General features: G+C 48.4%; 1 protein-coding gene across 16 annotated transcripts; it reads right to left on the bottom strand.

The window, feature by feature from the left end:
- Positions 1–1,468: 1,468 nt before the first annotated feature.
- Positions 1,469–18,103, bottom strand: TPD52L2 (TPD52 like 2). Of its 16 annotated transcripts, XM_069802606.1 has the most exons (12): positions 17,952–18,075; positions 17,332–17,477; positions 16,044–16,192; positions 15,155–15,214; positions 13,597–13,656; positions 9,328–9,429; positions 8,309–8,347; positions 5,287–5,313; positions 4,842–4,883; positions 3,504–3,552; positions 3,374–3,422; positions 1,469–3,290 (listed from the first exon to the last, which is right to left on the bottom strand). In XM_069802606.1, the coding sequence occupies exons 1-11, from the start codon at positions 17,968–17,970 to the stop codon at positions 3,387–3,389; spliced, it is 729 nt and encodes a 242-aa protein (XP_069658707.1). In that variant the 5' UTR covers positions 17,971–18,075; the 3' UTR covers positions 1,469–3,290; positions 3,374–3,386. The 16 variants fall into 16 exon arrangements, with proteins under 16 accessions (XP_069658707.1, XP_069658673.1, XP_069658664.1 ...); XM_069802572.1 differs by lacking the exon at positions 3,374–3,422 and having other exon boundaries at positions 17,332–17,450; positions 17,952–18,103; XM_069802563.1 differs by lacking the exon at positions 3,374–3,422.
- Positions 18,104–23,096: the final 4,993 nt, after the last annotated feature.

The following is a 23,096-nucleotide window of genomic DNA, read 5'->3' as shown; positions in this document are numbered from 1 at the left end:
CAACAGGAGAAAGAGGGAGGAGAGAGAAGTGACTCTGGGAAAGCTGCAGGACAAACCCACTCCAGGCTCCAAGGCAGCAGGAGAGCCACCCAGGGACACCGGCTGCCCCTGAGCGCCTCTGAGCAGCTCTGGCCCTCCGAGGCTGTTGGCAGGGGATGAACAGAAAAGGAATATTGCTGTCAAAGCCGTCTCCCCCGGTTACAACAGAGCAGGCAGGTGCTCACGAGGCTGCCGGAGCTTCATATGCTCCTGGTCCCGGGTTTTTGCAGGGAAGGAAGCTGTGTTCCCCCATCCTTTGCACAGGACACTGCAGTCCCCAGCCAGCCCCGAAGGAAACTGGGGGTTTGCACCCATGAGAGCTGCCAGGAGCACACTTAGAAACTGGGAACTAACAAAACCACTGTCAAACCTGTAACCAGGAAGGGAAGGCTTAATTAACCTTCCTTCAAAAAACCCAAGATCCCTCACTGGAAGGGACTAGGGAGATGGAAAAGCATCCCGCCCTGGCCCTGAGGCTCTTGCAGGGGAGCTCACAGCCCCAGCTCCACAGCCTGGGGGGTTCCCTGCAGCATCTTTCCTCCAGCATCAGGTATCATACCAACCCCTTTGCTCTCAGACCAGTTGCAGAGATGTAGTTTCACCTACAGAAGTGCAGTAGCAAAAAAACCCCAACATTCAAAACAAACCAACCCCAAAACCCCACAAAGCCAAACCCTCACCACCAAGCAGATGCTTCAAACCTAGCCAGACATCCTTCCTCTGAAAGCACAGCACACCAAGCAGCTACAGAGCTCTGCTGGCCTCTCTCACAACCTATTTGCCTGCTCTCCGCTGCCCTTTTAAATTTAAGAGAGCAGCTCCTAGCTCCAGCCATACAGTCACTCATCCCCCTGCGCCATGTTGTTTAAATCAGTAGCAACAGCCAGAGCTTCCAAGAAACCAATTCCCTGAGGTATCACACCGTAAATCCGAGCCAGCACCACAGCTGCTGCTTTTCCACATTACAAGTTTCTCCAGCCTCAGCCCCCACTGCCAAGGTTACCGCTGTAACTGCGGTCCCACGCTCCGAGCTCAGGAAAACAGCGTGAGGAAGCTCGAGGCACGTCTGGTTCACCTGCGGCACCGGTTGGGAAGGGAGCAAAGTGATGGTACTTGGAGGATAAACGTGAGCTTGCGACTCCCCAGCCCTTGGTTGAGCACAGGTATGTCTGGGGAACCAGCTGGTGTTCGGCATCTTGTAAAGGAAACATCAGACTGTAAATATTACTTAGTACATCCCTTCACAAGAAAGCATCCGGACAGCCAATGGACAAACAAGCCAGAGGGATAGGATAGAACAGAATATTTGAGTTGCTTCTCGCCTCAAGCTGCTGAAGGCAGTTGGTATTTGCCTGACAAGTTCAGAACACGCACCCAAGAGCAGACTCCAGTGCTGTTAGACAGAACAAAGACAAGAACATTCACCCCATTTTCTCCCAAAGGAACGCTTTATTGACAAGTTTCCTCACTATTTATCCATATAGAGAAACAGTTCAATACTCAAGCTCCAGCAGTCCCCATTTCACTGGCTCTGTTCCTCACAGGGAGGCCAGTTTCAGTCAAACAAGGAGTGCCAGTAAATGACACTCTACACTCCACCTACTGCCTAGTACATCTGCCTTCTAATATTTCATCCCGCATCCCCAGGTCTGCAGAGGGAGGGGAGCAGGGGTGGGGGAAACGGAGATTAATCAGCAGGTAAGTGTCAAAACTTGCTTCTCTAAAGAAGGGTCAGAGACGGATCAGTCCCTCCAGGGTGATAAACCACTAAAACTACCCAGATATGTACATAAGCAAGTCTAAAGACCTGAGTAAGTGCCACTTCGCCTCCAAGGCACAGAACTGCTCACTCTAGGTATTTCTATGTGGAGGCACCTTGCCTAGAATAAGATCAGGCGTCTAGAAGAAAACTTGGAATTTTTCAGCTCCTGAGCAATGAAGTTGGACATCAAAAGAGTAAAACATCCAGCCCCTGGGGGAACTGGTTGAGCTCCGTGATTCTCTGCCAGTTTTGTAAACCAAGATTAGAGCTGGGGCTTTCAATTGAAAAACCCATCCAGTCACAGTCAGATGTACCAGATGGAGGAGCCCACAGAGAACAGAGCAGAGTCCCTCCAACATAGTGTCCGTATTGCTAGAGACAGCTTTGGCCTTTTTAATCTGGCCCTGTTGCTAGCAGCCTTCAGAAATTCTTCCTCCAAGAACGAAGGCATAAACTGAGAAGGGAGAAGCAAGTTTCATACACTCAGGAAATGGAGTGCACCACTGAATTTAACACAAGAACTGGCTTATAAGCATGCTGCTACTACTGTATGATGCAAAACTCCAGTGCTCAACATTCAGCTTTATAACCCTTACAGTCTTCTCTATAGAAAAAAAAAAAATCATAAACAAGTAAAGCATAAGGTGATGTAAGGCTTGCAATTCAGTTTCAGAGTCCAAGGGAGCATTTCCCTAATATGATGCCGAAGCTTCCTTTTTTTTTTTTTTTAAGCTTTATTTCTTTAAAGTTCATTGCATTTAAAAATAAAGATTTTTAGTTTTGTTAAAGCTAGAGCATTAGTGTAACAACGAGGCAGCTGCTAAGTGAAGTTTTCCTTTTGGGAGCCCAGAAAAAAACCCAACTGTTTACCCCATTTACAAGACTGCTCCAATGAGAGCCAGCGAAAACAGTAACGGGAGAAGCCTGGGAGCTCACCGAGTAGCTGCATGGCATGCCCTGAACAGAGAACATAGCCAGAAGCTGAAGCTAAGAAGCCCATGCACTTGGCTTCTCCAGTAGCTGCCCTCCTCACACTGCTCAGGGCAATGTATCTGTTCCAAGTTATGTCAGACAAGGGAAAACTGTTCTCATCTGCAACAGTGGCATTTCTGAGCTGCTTTAAGGAAACTCCATCTTACATGCTCTCCCAAAAGGACAGCAGTGATACATTTAATCTACAAACTTTAGTGTAAAATATTATTTGTGTACAAAACTTTGCATTCTCTTTATTTGACTTGGATCCAGCAGCAGTGTCTATGAATGAATGATGGATCTCTCCAGACTGGCTCTCAGCCCCTTCTTGGATTCGCATGTTGTTGCTGTTGTGAAGACTTGGGAGGGCAGGGGCTTGCTCTTACAGTTGTGCACAGCCGTGCAAAGCCACATCGCAGGTCTAGAAAGGAGCGTTGTCTTGTGGAGGCTTGTCTCCAGCTCCCGAGGGGGAGTGGAGGCCTTCAGTGCTATTTTCCCTGCTGCCCACCACTCTGGACTGAAAGGAGAAAAGAGAGTTAGGATAACAAGAAAGCAGCACTGAGAATACCAAGTCAATTCCCCCTTGTCAAGGTCACCTACTGTAGCAAAGACTTCACATATCTGAGAGGCCATTTGCCCGAATACTAGTCTACAAGAAAAACATTGCAGAAATTAAAGTTTCTGCATAAGGCTTCACACTATATGTTTACAAGACAAAGCAGACTGTTACCTTTATGGTCCCAACTCTATCTTCAAATGACTTGAAGGTTGCAGAATTCCTTGAAGAAAGGAGAGGAAAAAAAACAAAGAACAAATTAAGATAAGTTAGTTCTTAACTAAAGCAAATCACACAGCGTGACTGGGCTCTCTGGCTATTCCCATGCAGTGACAGCAGTACCCAGAACACTTCCAGCTCCTCACAGCCTTTGGCACAAATCTCTCAGGCACACCAGACAAGAACATTACATACAAACTCTGAAGGAAAACATTTATACCATGTACAATCCACTCAATTGCTCAAGCTAAAATGTTGAGGGAAACAAGTCCTAGTTCACTAGGGAATCAATGCGTGGTAAGTAGAGAAGAAACTAGCTCTTAGTTTTACAAGGCTTCCAACTAAAAGCACGCCGTCTTAAATAATGGAAAGGAAAAGCTGAAAAGGGTTTAAAACAAAGGCTTCAGTTTCCCATATCACATCCCACAGGCAGGAAGGCAAAGGGCCACATGCCTGTACCTATGGGTAGCTTTACTGCTACAGGAGTGATCATCTGCATCAGGAAATGCTCATAAACGCAGTGCAACAAATTAATCAGAGGATTTCATATTTCTAGCAAGAAAACCACATCAATTGTTTGATAACCTGACAAGCTGCTTTGCTGGCGAACGATTCCAGGGGAGTGCTCTGTACCGAGCATGCAGACCAGGCAATTACTCATACAGAGCTGCTCTCCCCGGGCTAGGCTGTGGGAGCACTGGGAGCTGGGAGATGACTAGTCTCATCTCAGTTATTTTCGTTCCAAAGAATCGCTTTATATTTGCGCCCATAAAATAACCTCCGTCAATCTGGAACAAGGATGAACAGAGAGGGGGCTTCTGTGGATCTCGTCCAGCCCTGGCAGTTGTTTCTCCTGCAAGGGGATCACCACCTAATGCACCATTAAGGCACGCTGGGCAGGGCACTGAGCTTCCAGACTGGAGACAGAGGGTTCAAGTTAGGATTCATCTCGGTATTAGCAATGGCCATGCTGTACATTGCGAGAGGAGGACTGTAATCCCTGCCCTTCAGGGACCTCTGAAAGCTGCAAATTTCAATTAGACTTTGGTACAGTTGCAACACTGCACTTAGTCCAAGAACAACACAGGTGCTAATAACCATAAAAAGAGATTGGGTAAAAAAAACCACCCTGAATTACTCAAACTGCAGGACGTGGTTAACCCATACTCTGCGTAGGGTCTGCTTAAGAAGGGAACCAGTTGTACAAATCGGAACAAAAAACCCAGTAATGACAGAGTCAGCTGTGCTCTCCCACCGACCCCACTCAGGAGACACGGGTATTTGCTACATTACCTCATCGCTGGCATACTTATCGAGTGGCGAATGGAGTAGCTGCTGCTCGGAAGCGTTCAGAATAAGGAGGAAAAAGTTAAATGACAATTTTATACTGATACCATGCAAAAGCAGCATACCCCTGGTTCTTAAGCACTTACAGTCCACACACAGGCTGCTATGGACAACCAAAGCGGTAAGAGCCAGCCCTCTCTTCCCTTATTTAACAGCTGCAGCCCAAAACTAGTTTTCCAGACACAGGACTGTAAGCACGAGTATTTAACTGCTATTAACTGCAAAATGCAACTGTGATACAAAAGTCAATTACAGGGCATTGCTTTGTGGAAGGTTTCTCAATCTGTGTCAAAAGGGTAGGCAAGGTTTAAATAATCAGCTTCCCCTTTAACATGTGCAAGGGCTGGCCTAGAAACAAATGCTCTTTTAGCAGCCTTGAAGAGTGTCTTACCTAAAGGAATGCGAGAAGGGGTGAGCCCTGGAAAAAGCCACGGACAGCAGAGAGAAAAGGGAAGCAATGGTCAGATACTTGTGCAGATCTAAACACTAAATTCAGGGCAGCGAAGCAGGCACATAGTCATAGGATCATGGGACAGCAAAGTCAACTGCCCAGGAGGAAGCCTCTCAAAATAAATTACAGAAGCAAGCAAAAATCAATTGCTTTTCATTAACTCAAGCCAAGCTAAGACATTTTTCAGAGAACAATAACAGCACCTACAGCAACTTACAACCAGGGTGCTGGGGAGGGAAAGGAGTGGGTGTGCAACAACAAACTAAAACATTTTACCTACCCCTATCCATTGCTTTCATCTGATTTTGTTTTTCTAGAGTATGTTTTCCTAAACTGAGGGTTTTACCAAGCACTACCTAATTTGGTAAAGACAATTCCTTCCCTCATTTCCCCCCACGAGCTCTCATACAAAGACAGCATTGCTCGGACTTCTGGCTGAAAACTTCTGTAATAGGAACATGCAATGGATACCTGCACACTATCTTGCCAAACCTGCAGATCTCAAAGTTACAGCTCAGAGAACAAAACATCTCAGCATAATAAAGATAAGAGTATCTGGATAAAAGGTATCATGTTTACTCTATAACCTGGTTGCCCATTTTTAGGTTTCAAGGCAAACTATCCCCCACCAGGTTACCAGATTTCCATGTGTGATTTTGCAATGCAGTAGCACCTCAGTAGTCTGAAATAACAGACCAAGGTTTCCTACTTCTACTAGTAAGATTACCAGGATGCTCTAAAGGAACTTCTCTGACCAGAAGCAGTGCTCTATTCCACTTCAGTATAATTTTTGTCTTTGCAGCAGGAAACAGTCACAGCAAGCAGGATCTGAAGTACTTGGCAAGGAGTACAAGGGCTTTTCCTTACAGCCAGAGCGAAGACGTTAGGCTTTGTGGTTTCATTTCCCCATGCATCCAAGTCAGCTCTTTGGCAGGGCAGACTCCTTGAAATGCTGTCTTTGCATGTGAAATAAATTAACTTTCTACTTACTCTTGCTTAAAGGAGAAGAGCACAGATAACACATGTCCATGCACCATGCTACTCTGTATGCAATACCACAAGCACTGGTTCATTTGTTCAGTATCTTGGCCTGGACCTAGCAGTAACTCTTTTCCTCCTCTCATATGGATTTAAAGTTTACATAAATTCAGGAATTTGCAAGCACCTTTGGGGCTCGGGCTAACATTTCATAATGAATTTGCTTGTAGTATTATGTACAGCAGCAACCTTCATCAGACAACATGAAGTGTATTGGGGGACACAAAACCACAAAGCAAGCTGTTATCAACAAAAAGAAAACACTTTCAATTTTGCAGTTTACTGGAGTCAGTAAAATGCAGGAACAGAACATCTAAAAGCCAATTTACTTTTTAACTGTAAGTGGAGATAACAGAAAAAGCTGAATTGGCCAAGATTTGAAAAAATCCCACCCACTAATTAAGCTACATTTTCTCCCCTCAAGGCAAGCTAATAGAGCAACAGCATTAATACAGTTAGCACACAGTTACCGCATTAACTTCACCATGTCTCCTTACAATGCACAGCTATAACATTTAAAATTATTTTGACCAGAATACAGCAACCCTAAAGATTTAACCCAGGGACACATTACTTGTATTTCATAGCATTTTGGTCCAAGTATTTTTAATGGAATTACGACTACGCCCTCCGTCTATCGGAGGCGTTTGTCCCATTCATCATGCCTTCCTTGCATTTATCAACCGGTGAAGGCTGACTAAACACGGAAATCCCTTCTGTTATCTCAACACTTCCAGTGATGGAAAATAAACCTGCTTTACAAGTGAATTTGTAGTGTAAAAGGAAAAAAAGAAAGTACGGTAATGGAGGTTGCAGTGTAGGCTATGAGGCCTGTAACAGAGGTTCTCTGGGAACAGAGATCATCCCCACCCATTCAGAGAAGTGATCACAACACTACAACAGACTTCACTCCTCGTCAGCTCTGATCACATATCAGAGATCACCATTCACAGTTTCACCTGGCAAGGGTGGAAAGTGGGACAGTTCCTGCAGAAACTTATGCTCAGAGTTAAACCTTATTCAGAATCAGAAATATCAAGACGTGAATGCAGCACAGGAGACAGAATTCTGTTTATATACACATAGAAAAACTGAAAGTCTTAAAAAAATCATTACTGTGTTCCCCCACAGGGCCACATATACAAAGCAAATACTGCTGAAATAATTTTGGCCAGGATTCCCAGGTGACAAGACAGAAGCTGCCTGTATTTCATAATACATCACCCAAAGTATTAGCTATAAAAAGGAATGCAGGTGTTTAAGTTGGTGATTAATGCTGAGCAACACCATTGCTGCAAAGGTCTAACTTGTTTGCAGGCCAGCAGACTACACAGCCCATTTTCACTACGACTATGTCAGGCCAGCTCTGTCACCAGGAGTAACAGGCGCACTCTTCACTTGGCCATGCATCCCCTCCCTCCATCATCTGTTCCTGGGATGGCACAAACATTTCTGCAGCTGCATGGTGAACTGGATTCTCCCAACCAAAAGACAACAGGCAGGACCAAGCCTGCCAAAACAGCTTCTTCTGGTGGCAACATTGGTTCAGGAGTTCCCCATTTGGTCCAAAAACCACAGTTCCCATCCCTTTGCCACAACAGCCTGGCCAGACTGCCTAAGTCAGGCACCAAATTTACTTATCGGTTTAGCAAAATGTGTTACCACCACATGTTGCGCCAGTATCTGTAATCTGCTGTGATTACACGTAAATCTCTTCTTCCAGCAGACTAGGTAGTTTCCAGCAAAGAAAAGTTAAAACTTGAATACTGGAAAGGGTAGGAAGCCAGCTAGTCCTCCACCAAGTTCAGAGAAGTGAGCTACTGAAAACACCAAAAATCACCCTCCAGGAACACAGTAAATAACTCACTGAGGATAGAACTAGAATAAATCAGTACTATGTGATCAGAGGCCAACAAGTTCTTACCACTTGGATACTCCCAGCCACAGTGGAATAGGAAATTCCCTACAAAGAATGACAGCTACCCATTCAATCCAAGGTCTGATAAATCATGTTAAATACAAGCTCTAAGAATACTTCCTTAGTAGCCTAGACAGGTTGTATATTCAGAATTAGCTCTCAATTCCAAGAAAAACATGGTCAAGGTATTCTGCATGAAAAACTTGGATGTCACCATTAATGGAGAAGCAATCTTTAGCTTAAATTTCTGAAGAGCGAGTAAATCACCAATTCTAGCCTTTAATTTTGTACAGCTGAGAAACTCACAGAGCAAGAACCTCAGCCAGCAACCAAGGGAACGAGCCCTCCACTTTCCAATTCAGAGAGGTTTAAATTTGCAACTACTTCAGCAGTCATCTGCTTCAGGAATCTAGATAACCACCACTAACAAGAAGGAATTTTTAATGTTGTCATGATCTTCTGAACCAATTCATATCTTCCAATCAACGCGACATAACTGTGCCTGGAAGGCATACTGCCCTTCTCTACAGAAAGTCGACACACAGGGCTTGAAACTGCACGAAATGCAGCATCCAGACTTTACCCCATTTTAAAGCATAACAGAGCACAGGAGTGATGACCCCTTTCTAATCCTTAGCAGTAACACTGAGAAGGCACACCTGTATAATCCAGTAATGAACGGAGAAGGTAAACTTTAATACTAGTTTCTTACTTATGATGTAAAAGCTGCAGTGAAACCATATGACAGTAAAAGGGGGGAGGCTGCTAAAAACGTTCTGCCAGTTCCCCTAAGCCAAATCAAACTTAAATGCCTTAGAACAGGTTTTATCCCATCAACAAGTCTCTAATAAGTGTTTAATCTGTCCTAAATTACAATGTACAGGGCCACACAGAAGAGGGTAGCCTATCAACAGCAATGTGCTGCCGACTAAGCAGAAAATGGAAAAGAGCCTAGTTATTGTCCAAAGTCTCATTACTGTTTGAAACCAAGATCAAAGCACCAGAGAGCAAAACAGAAATCTTACCTCATGTCACCAAGTTTCCTGCTGATAACAGAACCTACATTGGAAAGCGCTGCTGAAGTCTTCTGTCCTGCCTGGGAAAGGGTTTCCTGGGTCTTCTTATAACTAAATAGAAAAAAACACCATAAATTGAACAGGTCGGATCTGAAAGCAAGAAGCACCCCCCCCCATTTTGAAAAAGGAACCCATATTAAAGGAAAGAAGCTAGGTTAGTGAGCTGCCCTGACTTCACTGAAAGAGCCCCTTCCAGTCTTGCATATATTCAAAGACTGGGAGTTTTCAAAAAACAGCAAGTGTAGGATTAACCTTTCCATACACTCACTTTACCATTTTGACCATGCGATCTTAAATCTGACAAACATTTGCAAAAAAAACCCCACAAAAAAAACCACCAACAACAAAAAAACAACCAAAACAAACCCCAAACCACCCAATTTTCCATGTGGAAACTCTTAATACCACAGCATCGTATCCTGTTTGCTCTACAACTATCTTTTGGTCTCCTTGAGAAAGTAAGCCTAGGAACCTATTCCACAATATGCTTGCAGCCTTGAAGAAGATAAAGCATTTGTTGTAGCGTTAGGTTATGGGGGAAAGAGGCAAGACTAACACCACTCTATAGAAAAGAAATGCGGGAATCAGCATTATCTCTACAACTGCGGTTTAGAAATAAATTGGTAGAGAAGTTTCCTATCAGTTACCATTAACCACAATACATAAGAAGTCTGACAGCATGTATTTTGTCAGCTGATTACATCTGAGTTTATACCAGAGCTGGAGAAGACAGACACTTGAGAACCTTTGTTTCCTTCAGATGAGACTAATCTCAGGAACAATGATTCTCTGAGCCACTTTCATTAACTCATCCTCTCTAAGCTATTCCATGGTTGGTAGTTAACATCTAGATTTATGGCATTCTTCAAATTACAAAAAAAAAAAACCAAAAAACAAAAAAAACTCAGGCTGGAAAACAAGTTCAACAATTTAAGCCAAGTTTTCTTACTCCAAATATTTCAGCTTGAGATTATTTTTTTGCCTGACTAGGATATTTAGGAGAGGGGCATTATAAACAGCCTAATGTTCTCTCATGCCTGAGATCCCAAGGCTAGAAGCACCATGATGACAGCCGACTTAATTACATCTCTCTCTCTACAGACAGAAGTGCGTAAGACAGCACCACAGCATCTGAATTATGCGTTGGTTTATTGGGGTTTTTTTGTTTAAGACCACAGCCAAGTATTTCTGAATCAAGAGTGTACACAAGACTTATGCAGAACAGGGCAAAACCACATCAGCTTTACCTTCCCTCATCCCGCAAAGAAAATCCTATAACCTACACATTTTTCAGATCAATTCCTCTAGAATTTTGTGACTCCAAAGGAATCTGAGTGTGCCCCAACAGCAAGGCCTCAATACTGTTTCTCCACAGCACAATCTTTTGCAAGAAGCAGTCACCTCAGGACAATTTAGGAGTGAATTGGCCAGCATCAGTGCTGCTTGCTCACACACATGCCTTCCTATCGCAGTAACTGTGTTTGAACCCTAGGGACAAAGCTGCTTTGGAAGAGAAGGATCTCAATCCCTGCCTTCAGCAGTCAGGGTCTTCCTTGGCTGACTGAGTCCTGTCATGGGATTTGATTTACAGCTGCCTAACAGAAACATTGAAGATCCCATGCTTACCCAAGTATGTTGTGCTGACTCTACGTCTACTTGGCACTCAACTCTCAGAGATCAGCACTGAACACCACAGCAGCAATGACAGGAATGGTTAACAGACTCAAAGGACACCATCATGCCATGCACACTGCAGACTCCCAGGTATTATGTCTATCTTCAGCAGATAAAGGCCAGAGGATTTCCCAACTATATTTTCCACATTTGACAGCAGTATTCTTAAGATAACCAAAGATCTAGCACTCAAGTGCTGCTCCTTCTGCCTGAGTGTGCTCCTCCATGATGCCAGAACAACTGTTTGTGCTGACACAGTAATCTAGATCAAGGAAACAATCTGGCTAAAATATAAACTTGGAAGAACAAAAAAGACAGCAGCAGCCAGATCAGATCGCCAGTCTAGTCCTGCATCCACAGCTCCCCCACACACGTACACAGCTCCACCGCTGCAACGCAGGAGGCAGAGCCAGGAAAGTACAGCTGAGATGAGAAGCTCTTTAACCCAGAACTGCCATCAGACACACATGTGGAACTGCATCTGTGACAACCACGGATCAGGTTATACAAGACTTTAATGCAACTTAACTATGGCCAGCCCTGACCTAGAAGTCGCAACTACTCTCCTGCAAGTGACACGGCCAAGTTTACCATGGCTATAAATTGACACTCACTCACCTTCTTCCCTTAGCGCCAGTACAAAGCACAATAGCATAATCAAAATCTGGGAATAATAAATATGAGCTCTGATTAATACCTTGCTCTACTAACAGGCAACTGGCTGCAGCAGAAGCTGCAGAAATTATCTCTGCCCTGTGGTGTTCATCCTGTAGCATTCAAACATTTCATTGCATCCTCTCCTATAAACCCTGACAGGGAAGACCCAGACCTGCACCCTCAAATTCTCCTTTATCCATTAATACCAGCTTCATCTCACTTGCCTTTATCCAGCAATCACTGTTTGTGCTGTCTGGCCAAGTACACAAACCATCTAAGTCACAGTGCATCCTGGTTACAATGAAACCGGAGCTAGAGACAGATTGGGCTGATTTCTGTCCTGTCTATGTACTGCTTGCAGAGGGCAAGTCTCTTGTCAGGAATGGCAATTACCAGGAAATTCAGCAGTGCACAGAAGCACTATAAGGTCACAAGTTAGGCCCATTCCCAGTTCAGTCAGGATGCTTGTTAGTTATAATGCAGAGAAGCTCTGAAACAGCAAAGAGGACGCATTTGCATAAAAACCCCAAAACATATGAATAAAACCTCATCCTTGGATTTCTTCAACTTGACTCTTCACACTTACTGAGTGTTACACAAAGGAAGCAGAAATTCTGTTTGTTTTCTGAAACATTGCTGGAATCTTACCTTTCAATCCCCCTCGCCCCTCCATTTTAATCAGCATCTACCTTGCTAACATGAATTGTCACTGTCTGGTGCCAAAGCAAGCGGGAAAACTAGCATGCCACAGCTACTCAGGCCTCAAGTGCTATACAAAAGCACGCTTCCGCCACATTTCTGGTGCTTATTAAGTACAAGGAAACAGATATAACGAGAAGTTTTCTATTCTAGCAGGCACACCCAGGGAGGAACTCTGATTAAACGCTGCTGGAGTCAGTCATACTGTCAGCAAGCATAAACACCATGGTCATTCTATTTAGCAAGTGAAATAATGACAATTTACATTATCTTAATCTAGCAAACATATATGGAACACTGAAAGCAGACCTGCATACTTGGAAGTTTTTTCCAAAACTCCTACTTTTTATCTCTGCTCATCTTTCACCTGCCTTATGAAGAAAACCTTCTATTCACACACACTGCCAATAACAAGCTAGCTGAAAGGACTGAATTTCATTTCCAATCCAGAGAACAGGAAAAGCTGGATTACCTAAGACCTACCTCACCATGGTTTAAATCAGTTCAGAAAACAATGACACTACGTACCTGCTCCCACTGCATCACTGTAAAGGATTCCCCTATATACTGTGGGAAAGATGCAGTGAGAAGGACAAAGGCCAACTTCCACAATATGCTTCCTTAATTTAGTCCAGATGAGAATTTAATTTCAGGCATTTAATAAAAACATGGCTAAGAGACCTTCGCAGCCAACAACTAGAGTACAACCGTGAGGTTTAAGCTGTTAAGTCCATTTGGGGTCCCAACATAACAGAACAACTGCCTTGGACACTACAGCTCTATTTGTTCTCATCAGGTACCACAGCAGAAAGAAAAGCTCCTGCTCCCTGCAGAGCACGTTGAGGGTAACATGAGGAGATCAGTCTGGCTATTCCACAGCTTGTCAGCTGAAGCTACAATGCGTGGCGCATAGGTCTCAGCTACCCAGTGGTTTCAGCCAGTTCTCCTCTGAGAGCAGGCAGGCATTTGAAGAGTATCACTTGGACCACAACAAAATCAAATACTGACCTGAGGAAAAGCTTCCTCTCCCAGAAGAGGCATTTATTGGGTTAAAAGAGTGAAAGCTAGAAAAGATAAATGTTTAAATAGATCTAGTCAAAGCAGAGGACTGTGAGCAGGGGCACAGGACATTAGTGGCAGAAGACTGTCATGAAAGCATTTGTTAACACCGAAGGTTAAGACACTCACGCTTCTGATTGAGTTAATTTTTCATTCCAGTCCTCCAGTGTGCTGCTGGCTGAAAGATATCTACAAACACAATGGAGGTTAGATACGGTGCCAAGATTCATGACAGATGTTTCTTTTGACACTTTCCACATTATTAGTGTCTCTTTACACGTAAGAGTATCATAGGCTTTATTTCTCTGACAATAGCTTCCCCCCTTCTCTGTCACAGCCAGAAGGAAAAGAGCTGTTGTTTGAGAGGCAGGGAGACACCTAAGCCCCAGTTTCTTTCTTAATTAAGCACATTCAAACACTGAGCATGAAGAAACAAAGTCTGCAGTTTAGAAGGTGTCAGGAATCGAAAGACTTTCCGCTCCCTTCCTACACACTGCGTGGCACCTATGTTTTAAAAGCACAGAGCAGTGAACTGAGCGAGGCCAAAAAAATCTGACTGCCACGCCTAAAGCTGTATTTTACCAATATAGCATGATGTGAACAAACCGTTAAACTTAGTTTCATTTTCTAATCTTTATAAATCACGTTTCTCTACATACAAAACAGTACCTTAGGGGTTGTGAGAATTAACACTGGAAGTACAGAACAAATACTACAGGAAGTGTCTGCTACCAGCTCAGACAACACGCAGAAGTGCTCAGAGCAGGTGACAGATCACAGGCAGTCCATGTCACCCAGAAGTGTAACTGTCCCCAATTAGATCAGTGCCATCTTGCCTAATGACAGGATGCTCCCAATCCACATTTTCCTCTTAGCTGAATAATCACCTCCTTCCACACAAAACAGAAGGGAGAGAATCTTCAGTGCAGAACACATTCAAGGGCTCCCTTACATTCAGCTATGCAGCAGGAAATCAAAATGACTCATGTCTAATATGAATGGAGGTCTAATATAATTAAAGAATATATTCTAGAGACAAAAGCAGCCAGATGTTATTTGTCTGCATTTGTCACCTGCTCATATATACTGCAAAGACTAAAAGTCATGGCATTCTAGCGCTGACATCGGCAAAAAGGTTCACATACATCAACAGAAAAGAGCCAGGCGACTTTCAAAAGCTGATGTATGTATTTGCATTTGCACAGCCCCTACTTCCAGCTACAGGTAAATGCCTTCAGGCACCTTCTCTCCCAGTACAGAAAGACAATAATCAAACTGATTCCTACCACATCTGATGATGAGAAGAGAAATAGTTTCACAGTAAAGACAGAGGTTCACTAATAAGACATTCGATAACAACAGAGTAACCTACCAACGACCAGCTAAAGGGAAACTGTGGTTGATTTTTTGCTTTTTTTTTTTTTAATAAAATGTGGTCTGGTAACTGATTGGAATTTTTCTTCTGCAATAACAAGATTATGAGAGAGACGAAAGCAGTAATGTTTACTCATCTCCTCTGCAACTGAGGGATGCTTATAGCTGGAAGAAGCCAGGCATGCTGCTAATAACAGCCCTGCTTCCCCATGCCTCCAGCTCCCAATCAACCCCTAATGCCTGTGAGAACAAGTAGCAGCACAAATCAGGGAATGCAGCAAGGAGGTGTTGCTGAGGAGCCCGAGGCACTCACAAGTCAGACTGTGTCACTTTGTCATTCCACTCTCCAAGTTTCTCAGATGTTTTCACATAACTAGAAACAGAAAGTGTTAATGAATATAACCTTTAATATTCATTTTTTAGAAGACAATGACACAGATTTCAGTTACAAAGGAATAATAGAAATCGGGCAGCGATGCAGGAGGGAAGATGAGGAAAAGGGAAAGAATAAACAGTGAGATGAACAGCTCAACAATCTGCTCTGCAGTAGCACTGTCAGTAATTCCAAATTCCAGTTAAGTTACCCAAGACTTTTTAGACCGAACAGTACCTCTATCTCTATGGGCACCGAGAGCCCTTTACATCCAGGCACAACTGCAGGGTCAGACTTACCTCTTTGACTTTCCTTTTGGCACTGTTAAGCACTGCAGTGACCATACCTTTAATGCCTGTTCAGGAACAGTCAGTCTAATTTCAGATCTTCTTTAGGCAGAGATGACTATGCGTAATGCACGCTAATATTACAGAACATTTTCCTAGGAAGTGCAGGCACTTCTCGAAGCCTTTTGCGCTTCTCTGAGCCTGAGTTCAGAACGAGGTAGCAGGAGCTTACACCTCAAAGAACGGGCAGAAATGGGCAAACTGTACAGTTAAGTGGCGATCTAGATCTCTAACATCACGGGAAAAAGCATCCAGCAACAATTTATTCAGATCACAGATAGGAAAGTTCTGTGTACACTAACATATAAGAGCAATGATTATTTTTTTTTTTTTTTTTTTTTAATTTTTTCAAGCGCCTTTTACTCTTTATACCCATCAGAGCAAAAGCCTCCAGCCACTTGGAAGTGCCCTGGAATATGCTGCTGGGAAATAATTACTACAGACTCATATTTAAATAAACGTGCATCACAAGCAACACTTACGCATTGGAGACTTGGACATCGTGCCAGCTTTTAGACAGGTTTTGCTTTAACCCATCCAAGGGAGTCAAACCTAGCTTCCTCTTCAGCTCTCCACAGTGCCTCTCTTTAGCAGCCAGAACTTGCCTGAGAGTACCAATTTCTTCTTCAACCTTAGAGAGAGGCAGAGGTTTGTCTTGAATGACGGTTTAGTAAAATTCTGAAAATTAAGCCAACTTTCTACCTTCCTCAAAACTAGCAAGATTTTGGTAACATAAAGAATAGGTAGGAACTTTATGTACATGCAGAACAATTCAACTCAACACAAATGTTGCTGGAACGGGAGGCCTACAGCTCAGACTTCAATTGGGAAAACATCCATACAACTCAGCATACTGGTGACTTAATGGCACCAAGATTAACAGAACTCATTTCTAGCATTGTAATTTCAACAGCAGATAAAAATCAGTTGCTAACCCTTATTGACTAAGGCTTCTAGTTTATGATTCTTTTCTTCTGATGTCATTAAAGCAAAGAGTTTTTCCTCAGAGATCTTTCTTACAACATTTTCAAAGTACTTAGGAGTTCTTTCCAGGCAGAGAGGGTTCATTTCTGCTTTAACTGCAGCTCACCAAGATCTCTGTGACCACCCAGAACAGCAAAGTCCTCCCTTGCTAAAACTTGCAAGTCAAAGAACCACCACGAGACTCTCAAATGAAAGAAAGGACTACAGAAGAACAGCTGCAATTACCTTCAGCTACATTTCAGATAGAAATGATAAAGTGACCTTTAAACCCCCAAAGGTGCCCAAAATTTAGGATACTACATTACAAACTCTCAGCTCTTCAAAAGCATATAGGCACTAAAAATAGTCGCCTAAAGTGTGATAAATATTTAAGAGAAAAAGGTAGAAAAAGAAAGCACATCAAGCGCTCGTTATTTCAGCTTCCTAAGCAAAAATGAGTTTCTTTCACACACCACTTGCCTAAAGCATTTTCCCGCTTCAAACGGGGCTAAAAGCCTAGATTGAGCTCACAGCATCAAAAGCCACTTATTTCCTTAGAGCTCTAAATTAAGTCGCTCTGGGAAAGAGCACGAAACATACCGCAGCGTTTGAAGTACCTGCCAGCTTTGTGCGTTTTAACAATTGGCTGAGAGGTCCAAAGGTAACACCACTGCAAAATTAAAAAAAAAAAACACAAAAAAACAACAAACCACAACCCCGAGTCCTGCTCCTGTTTGTTCCTTCCCAGCAGAAAGCAGCTACGGCCACACACGGCCCCCACTGACAAAACCTGGGGTGCCCCGTTACCTTGGCGAGCTCGGATCTCAACTCCTCCTCTTCAGCAAGAGTCAGCCCTTCGGGCGCAGAGGTCCTGGCCGCAGCCGCGCTATCCACGGGAACATCTGTCATGGCATCCGACAGCAGACCTTTGTTGGGAGAGTTAAGGTTGATATCTGTCACAGACAAGGAGCAGAAGGGCAGAAAGCATAAGCAGCCAGCAAGCGAAGCGCGTTATGCAAACCTGGGCAGTCTGACGGGAAAGGTGAGGCGAGGGGCTTCACGGAAAGAGGAAGAGAAACCTCCAGCGGAGTTTCCTCCGTGAACATCTATCACAAGCCACAGAAGCACCGAGCTCTGCCCCTCCAAAAACCCTCCTCGGCCCAGCACCGCCTGATCGATACCCACAAGAGCCCAGGCGAGCCACAAACCCCAGGCTGGGGGGTGTGGGGGGGGGGGACGGACACACCAGGCCTCCAGCTCCCACCGCGGGGCCCTGGCACCGCTGCCCCCAGCTAGGCCCACCCCGCACGGCAGCACCCCGGGCCGCCTCCCACCACCACCCCCCAAGTCCCCGGGTTCCCCCCGCCACAAGGCGACCGGAGCCCGACGACCCATCCCCGGGGTCTGGAGCGAAGACTCGCCCCTACCCTGGTTCGCGCTCTCCATGGCGGCACCTCAGGCCCGTCCAGCCGCCGTTACCCTTTCTCCCCGCCCCCCTCCCGTGACGCAATCAGCGCCGCGCCGCCCAGCCCAACCCGCTTCCGGGGAGGGTCGCGGGGAGAGTGCGTCACCCGCCGCGTCGCCATGGCGACGGAGCCATGTTTCTTCTTCTTCCTCCTCCTCCCGCCGCCGCCGCCGCTTCCCGGAAAGGGCGGCAAGGCGGGGGTGACGTCATGGGGGCGGGAGTCCTCACGCACCTACCGGGGGTCGGCGGTGCCGTTCGCCCGAGCGGAGGGAAGGGGGCAGCACCAGCACGGGCCTGGCGGGCCCGGACCGGTTCCACCGGCCCCTCAGATCCCCGGTTCCACCGGCCAGCCCCGGCTGAGGGGTCCGGTAACCCCTGGGCCGGGCGGGAGCTGTCGGCCTTCTCCCGCCGAGCTCGTTAATTAACGCCGATAATTCACCGTGATCGTGAACCGCGCGGCCTTTCCGCCCTCCTCACCCGTCGGCCTCGGCTGGTTTTGGGGCTCCCGCCTCGGTCGGAAGGCGGCTGCGGGTGCCCGGGGCTTTCCCCAGCACCCCCAGGCCACCCCCGGTTGCCCGGCCACGGGGACCGGGGGTCATCGCCCGCTTCCAGATGTGCCTCAAAAATCAGTTTTTTGGCCCGCAGCTGGCACCAAAAAGGGGGAAGCGATAGCAGGAGAAGGAGGTTTCGCCCTTCCCCGCTGCGGGCAGGCAGAGCTCGGCCCCCGGCGACAAACCTGCCCTTCGTTTTGGAGGGGCTGGAAGCGAAGCGGGAGCTGAAACTCCCCCAGCAGTGCCGGCTCCGTCTCTGCCTTGGTTTTGCGAAGCGCGTCAGGGTGCAGGGAAGTCCTGGGCTGCTCCGCTTCCATCAATTTTACAACCCACTTCATTGAAAACCCCACTGGGTTGGAGTCTTGTTTCCAGCTACTTTCGTTTTCAGAGCCTTTTTCACTCTGGTCACTTCGCCTTGCCCAGGACAAGAGTGAAAAGGGAAGCGAATATAAATGGGGAAATGGGCATGAATTTTTCAGAGCCCCTTCCAACAGCACGCTTCAGCCGCCCAGAGCGGAGGGCTTGCAGTTCACACTCGCCAGCGCTCCTGGAAATGCCCTTTCTGCATCACGGCCCATCACTGCCATCCACGCTGTGTGTCTGCTTGTCCTGGAAAGGACGGGGAGCATTTCAACAGCTCAGCTTTTTATTTTGGGGGGTTTTTTTTGGTGGGGGGGTGGTTATTGTGAAGTTTGGAGCTGCATCACAGGTCCCATTTCAAAGCTGAGCTCAGTGGAAATCCAGGGAGTGGCTGAACGCTGAGCCCATGTGAAAAATCTGGATTTTTCCAGGCTTACCAGAGCCCGGATTCCTGAAAATCTGGCCCCGAGAGGTGGCTGCAGCAGGAGGAGACGGGAGGGCTGCAGCTCGCAGGGAGCTGCGGTGGCCTCTGCCAGCTCTGCCAGGCACGAAACCCCGCTGCCAAATCCAGCCTCGCTGCGCGGCCAGGGATCAGGCTGTGCCTCGTGGGGACGTGGAGGATCGCCCTCCAAAGATCCACTGCTCCAACGGCTAATTTCACTCTTACCTTCAAGTGCTGGCTTTTAATTAAATGCATCATGCTGCCAACTTAATTATTCCCCATCCCAAGCCCTTGTAGGGTGTTGGGAAGCGGAAAGCAATCCTGCATTTGGGGCGGGGGAAAAAAAATAATAAAAAATTCTCTTTGTGGAGGATCATTGCTTTAATTCGAAACCGCTGCGGCTCTGCCGGGGCTGGGCAGTAATTTGGGAGCAAAATGTCTGCACTGTCTGCAGAGGCATTCGCTCACCCTGGCAGCCGCCGCTTCGCACCCTCCACGCTCCCCCGAGTTCCCCTTTTGCTGCCACTGGGCTTTTCGCTTGGTTGGGGCTTTTTTTTTTTGCCATTTGCTGGCGAATGCTGAAATGTCAGGCCTGGGGCCGGTTCCCTTCGCTGATCCCCTTCCAGCCGTGCGGAGGCGGAGGGGAGGGAAAGGGCCAGCTTTGACAAGGAGGGGGGGACATCTCGTTTGGGAGGCGAGCGGCATCTCCCTGCGCCTGGGCATCGTTCCGTGTCTCTGGAAAGCGCACGTCCCCGGGCAGCATGTTGTTTTCCAGCCCTGGCAGAGACCGAGTTACGAATCACAGCTGTTTTCCAGCAAAACAAGGAATTCCGTGAACGGCCACGCGGGCGGGAAGTGGCACCCATGGGTGTCCTCGGCCACCGCAGCTCCCAGGACAGGGATGCTCCGGGTGAGCATCGACGTTTCCCGGCTGCTGGTTCACCGCGTCCGCGCCGGGCTCGGGCAGGCGCCGCTGCTCTGTGGCTTCGCTTGGAAGCCAACGCGATCTGGGCTCCGTGCCCCCTTTTAAAGCAAGCCCTGACCTAGATTTCCCTGCCCGCTGCAAAGCCGGCTGGGCTCTGCTCTCCCCGTCGCCCCTCCCTGTGGCTGGAAAGGGCCCAGCAGAGCAGTCCTGGCTCCTGCTCGTTAAGCCAGTGGCTATTAGCCCCGTCGGGAGCCAGCCTGCACTGGCTGATAGAGCCCTATCGCGTTTTGCCCAGCTAAGCGCGATTCCCAGGTGCGAGGCTCTAATGGAGCATCCCCTGCCCCATGCAGGAGGGGCGGCCGGTGGGGCTATCTCTGCTCTGCAGACGGGCGCCCAGATGCAGCGGTGATGGCCTACGGCCGGCCCTCGGTGCTGCCTGCTCCCCCCACGGCAGTGCCCCCCGTCCCTGCCAAACTCCTGGCGTATCCCACCCCTCGGCCCCGGCAGGGCGTCCGTGCCTGGGGTGACACAGGGGGGCACAGCATCACCCGGGGGGTGCAGCGGGGAGGGGGGCACGGCTAGGTGGCCTCCGGTGGAGTGTGGGTGCAGTGTGACCGTGCTGCCTGTCTGTCCATCCATCATTTCATCCATCCGTCTGGCCATCCGTCTGTTCGTGCATCCGTGTGTCTGTCCATCCATCTGTCCATCCCTGTGTCCATCTGCCCATCCATTTGTCCATCCGTCCATCCATCCATCCATCCATCCATCCATCCATCTGTGGCTCCCCAGCAGAGACAGACCCCACTCACGGTTACAGATCCAACCCTTCCTTGGGGAGCTGTCACCCGCTCACCGTCACCCACACCGGGCGGCTGCACGGGATGGCATTTACCTGGGCATTGGTGACCAAACACACACTTAAGAGCAAAAAACAGCATTAAAAAATGGCGTGTGCACCAGCCCCCCCCCCCCCCCCGGCTACTCCTTTGCTCCTTGCGGTCTCACAGCACAAAGGTGGCAGTTGGGAACTGGGAACATCGGGGGTCCCCCACCAGTGTCACTCCCCAGGCATCACCCCGGGGGATGCCCGAGCCCCCCTTGCGTGCCGCCCAAAAAAACCCTTTTACGCTTCAGGTGAGACAGATCCTCTTTCCCCGACCCCCGCGGCGGGAGCGGGGGGCACGGGGCGGTGTTGGCGTTCCTCTTTCCCCGTCTACCGCTGTCCCCTGCGTGCTGTGGGGTATCGCCCGCCCGCTGCCACAGCAGCCGCCCGTCCGGTGCTGCCTTCCGCTTTTCTCCAAACCCAAAATAGCCCCCGGGTTGTGGTGGGGGGATGCCGGGGGCGATGCTTCCTCTTTCTGAGACGCTGGGGAAAGGATGGGGACTCTCAAGCAGGGCTAAACCAAGGGGACGTGGGCGCAGTGGCTGGGGCCGGAGGACAGACGTCAGGTGTGGGGCCCGTGGGTCGGATCCAGAGCATCCTCTGCGGGATGCCCCGCTCATTGCCTGGACCAACCCAACATCCCCCACATTGCCATCTCCCCACCGGTGCGGATCGCTCGGCACGGAGACATGGACCGTGTGGCTCCGTCCCATGGAGCAGCCTGGGGTGGGTTGGGGTCCTGCCATCCACTGGGGGGGTCCCCAAACCCACCTCCCCACCCCGAGCAGAAAGCCCCGCATACCCACGGGCTGCCCGAGGGGTTCCCGCCTGGGTCCCGCTCTTCCCCGGAAAGCGCCGGTGACTTCTTGGCCGGCAGCTGGGCTTCCCCTGCTCCCCCCCAAAATGCCCTCATGAGCCATGGGACAGATCCCGGCCAGGGAAGGTCGGACTCCTCTCCGCGTCCGACTGGCCTCCTCCAGCTTCCTTTGGGGCCAGACTCGGAGCAATGTCATTGCACCCCTCCGCCTGGAAATGGGTCCCTTAATTTCTGCTTCGTTACCCTGGCTCGTTTGGGTGCTCTCAGCTCCGAAGCAGCTCCTGGGGCTGCCTGAGCACACCGTGCCAGCCGCCAGCACTGCCTCCCCAGCCGTGGGGTTTCTCTCCGGTCCCCACCTCATCTTCTCTTGAACCAAACTTATGCCTCTCGTTTCCACCCTCGTCACCGGGAATTCCCCCGGCAGTGTTTGGGCTGAAGTTGCTCACCTCCGCCGTTGCAGCAGAGCCCTGGGAACCACCAGCGCTGTGGGACAGGAGGGATCACGCTGCTCCAGCCCCACACCAGCACCCTCCTGCCCACGAGCCCCATCCCCGTGGCCAAACCTCCCCCCCCAGGGGAATGTGGGGGTTCCTGTGGGGAAGCCTCTGGTCCCGGGACTTCCCATGCACTCACAGAGTGACCTGGGAGCGTGCACACACTGATGGGGACACGTACAGTCATGGGGACAGGGGACACGTGGAGCCGAAGGACCAAATGGGTGACAGAGCCACATCCCATCCCTGGGACCTTGAGCTTCCCAGCCTGGCTGTGGCACAAGGGATGCTTCCCGGGGGGGACACACGGGGTGCAAGAGCTCCCACCCTGGCTGTGAGTGGCTCTGGGCATCAGCGTGGGATGTCCTCGCTGGTAGCCAGCATGCCTGGGAGCTGGGGGACGGATCCGGCCCTCCAGCCCTCCCTCGTACTCCTGTCAGGAAACAGGCTGGGCAAAAATCCTCCTCCTCCCCGCTTCTGCCTGATTTTTCCCTGCCCTGCCCAGGGCTGCTCGGGGACCTGCTTCCCACCCTGCTAACCTCGCCCTGGGATCCATCCAGCACCATCTGCCGCTTGGAAAAACCCTGCTCCCTAAGCTGCTTTAATCCCCAAATCCTATCTGTGTCCCACAGTCG

Source organism: Haliaeetus albicilla, chromosome 2 (assembly GCF_947461875.1).
Source record: "Haliaeetus albicilla chromosome 2, bHalAlb1.1, whole genome shotgun sequence".
Lineage (NCBI taxonomy): Eukaryota > Metazoa > Chordata > Aves > Accipitriformes > Accipitridae > Haliaeetus > Haliaeetus albicilla.
This window is presented reverse-complemented; position numbering and strand designations above follow the sequence as displayed.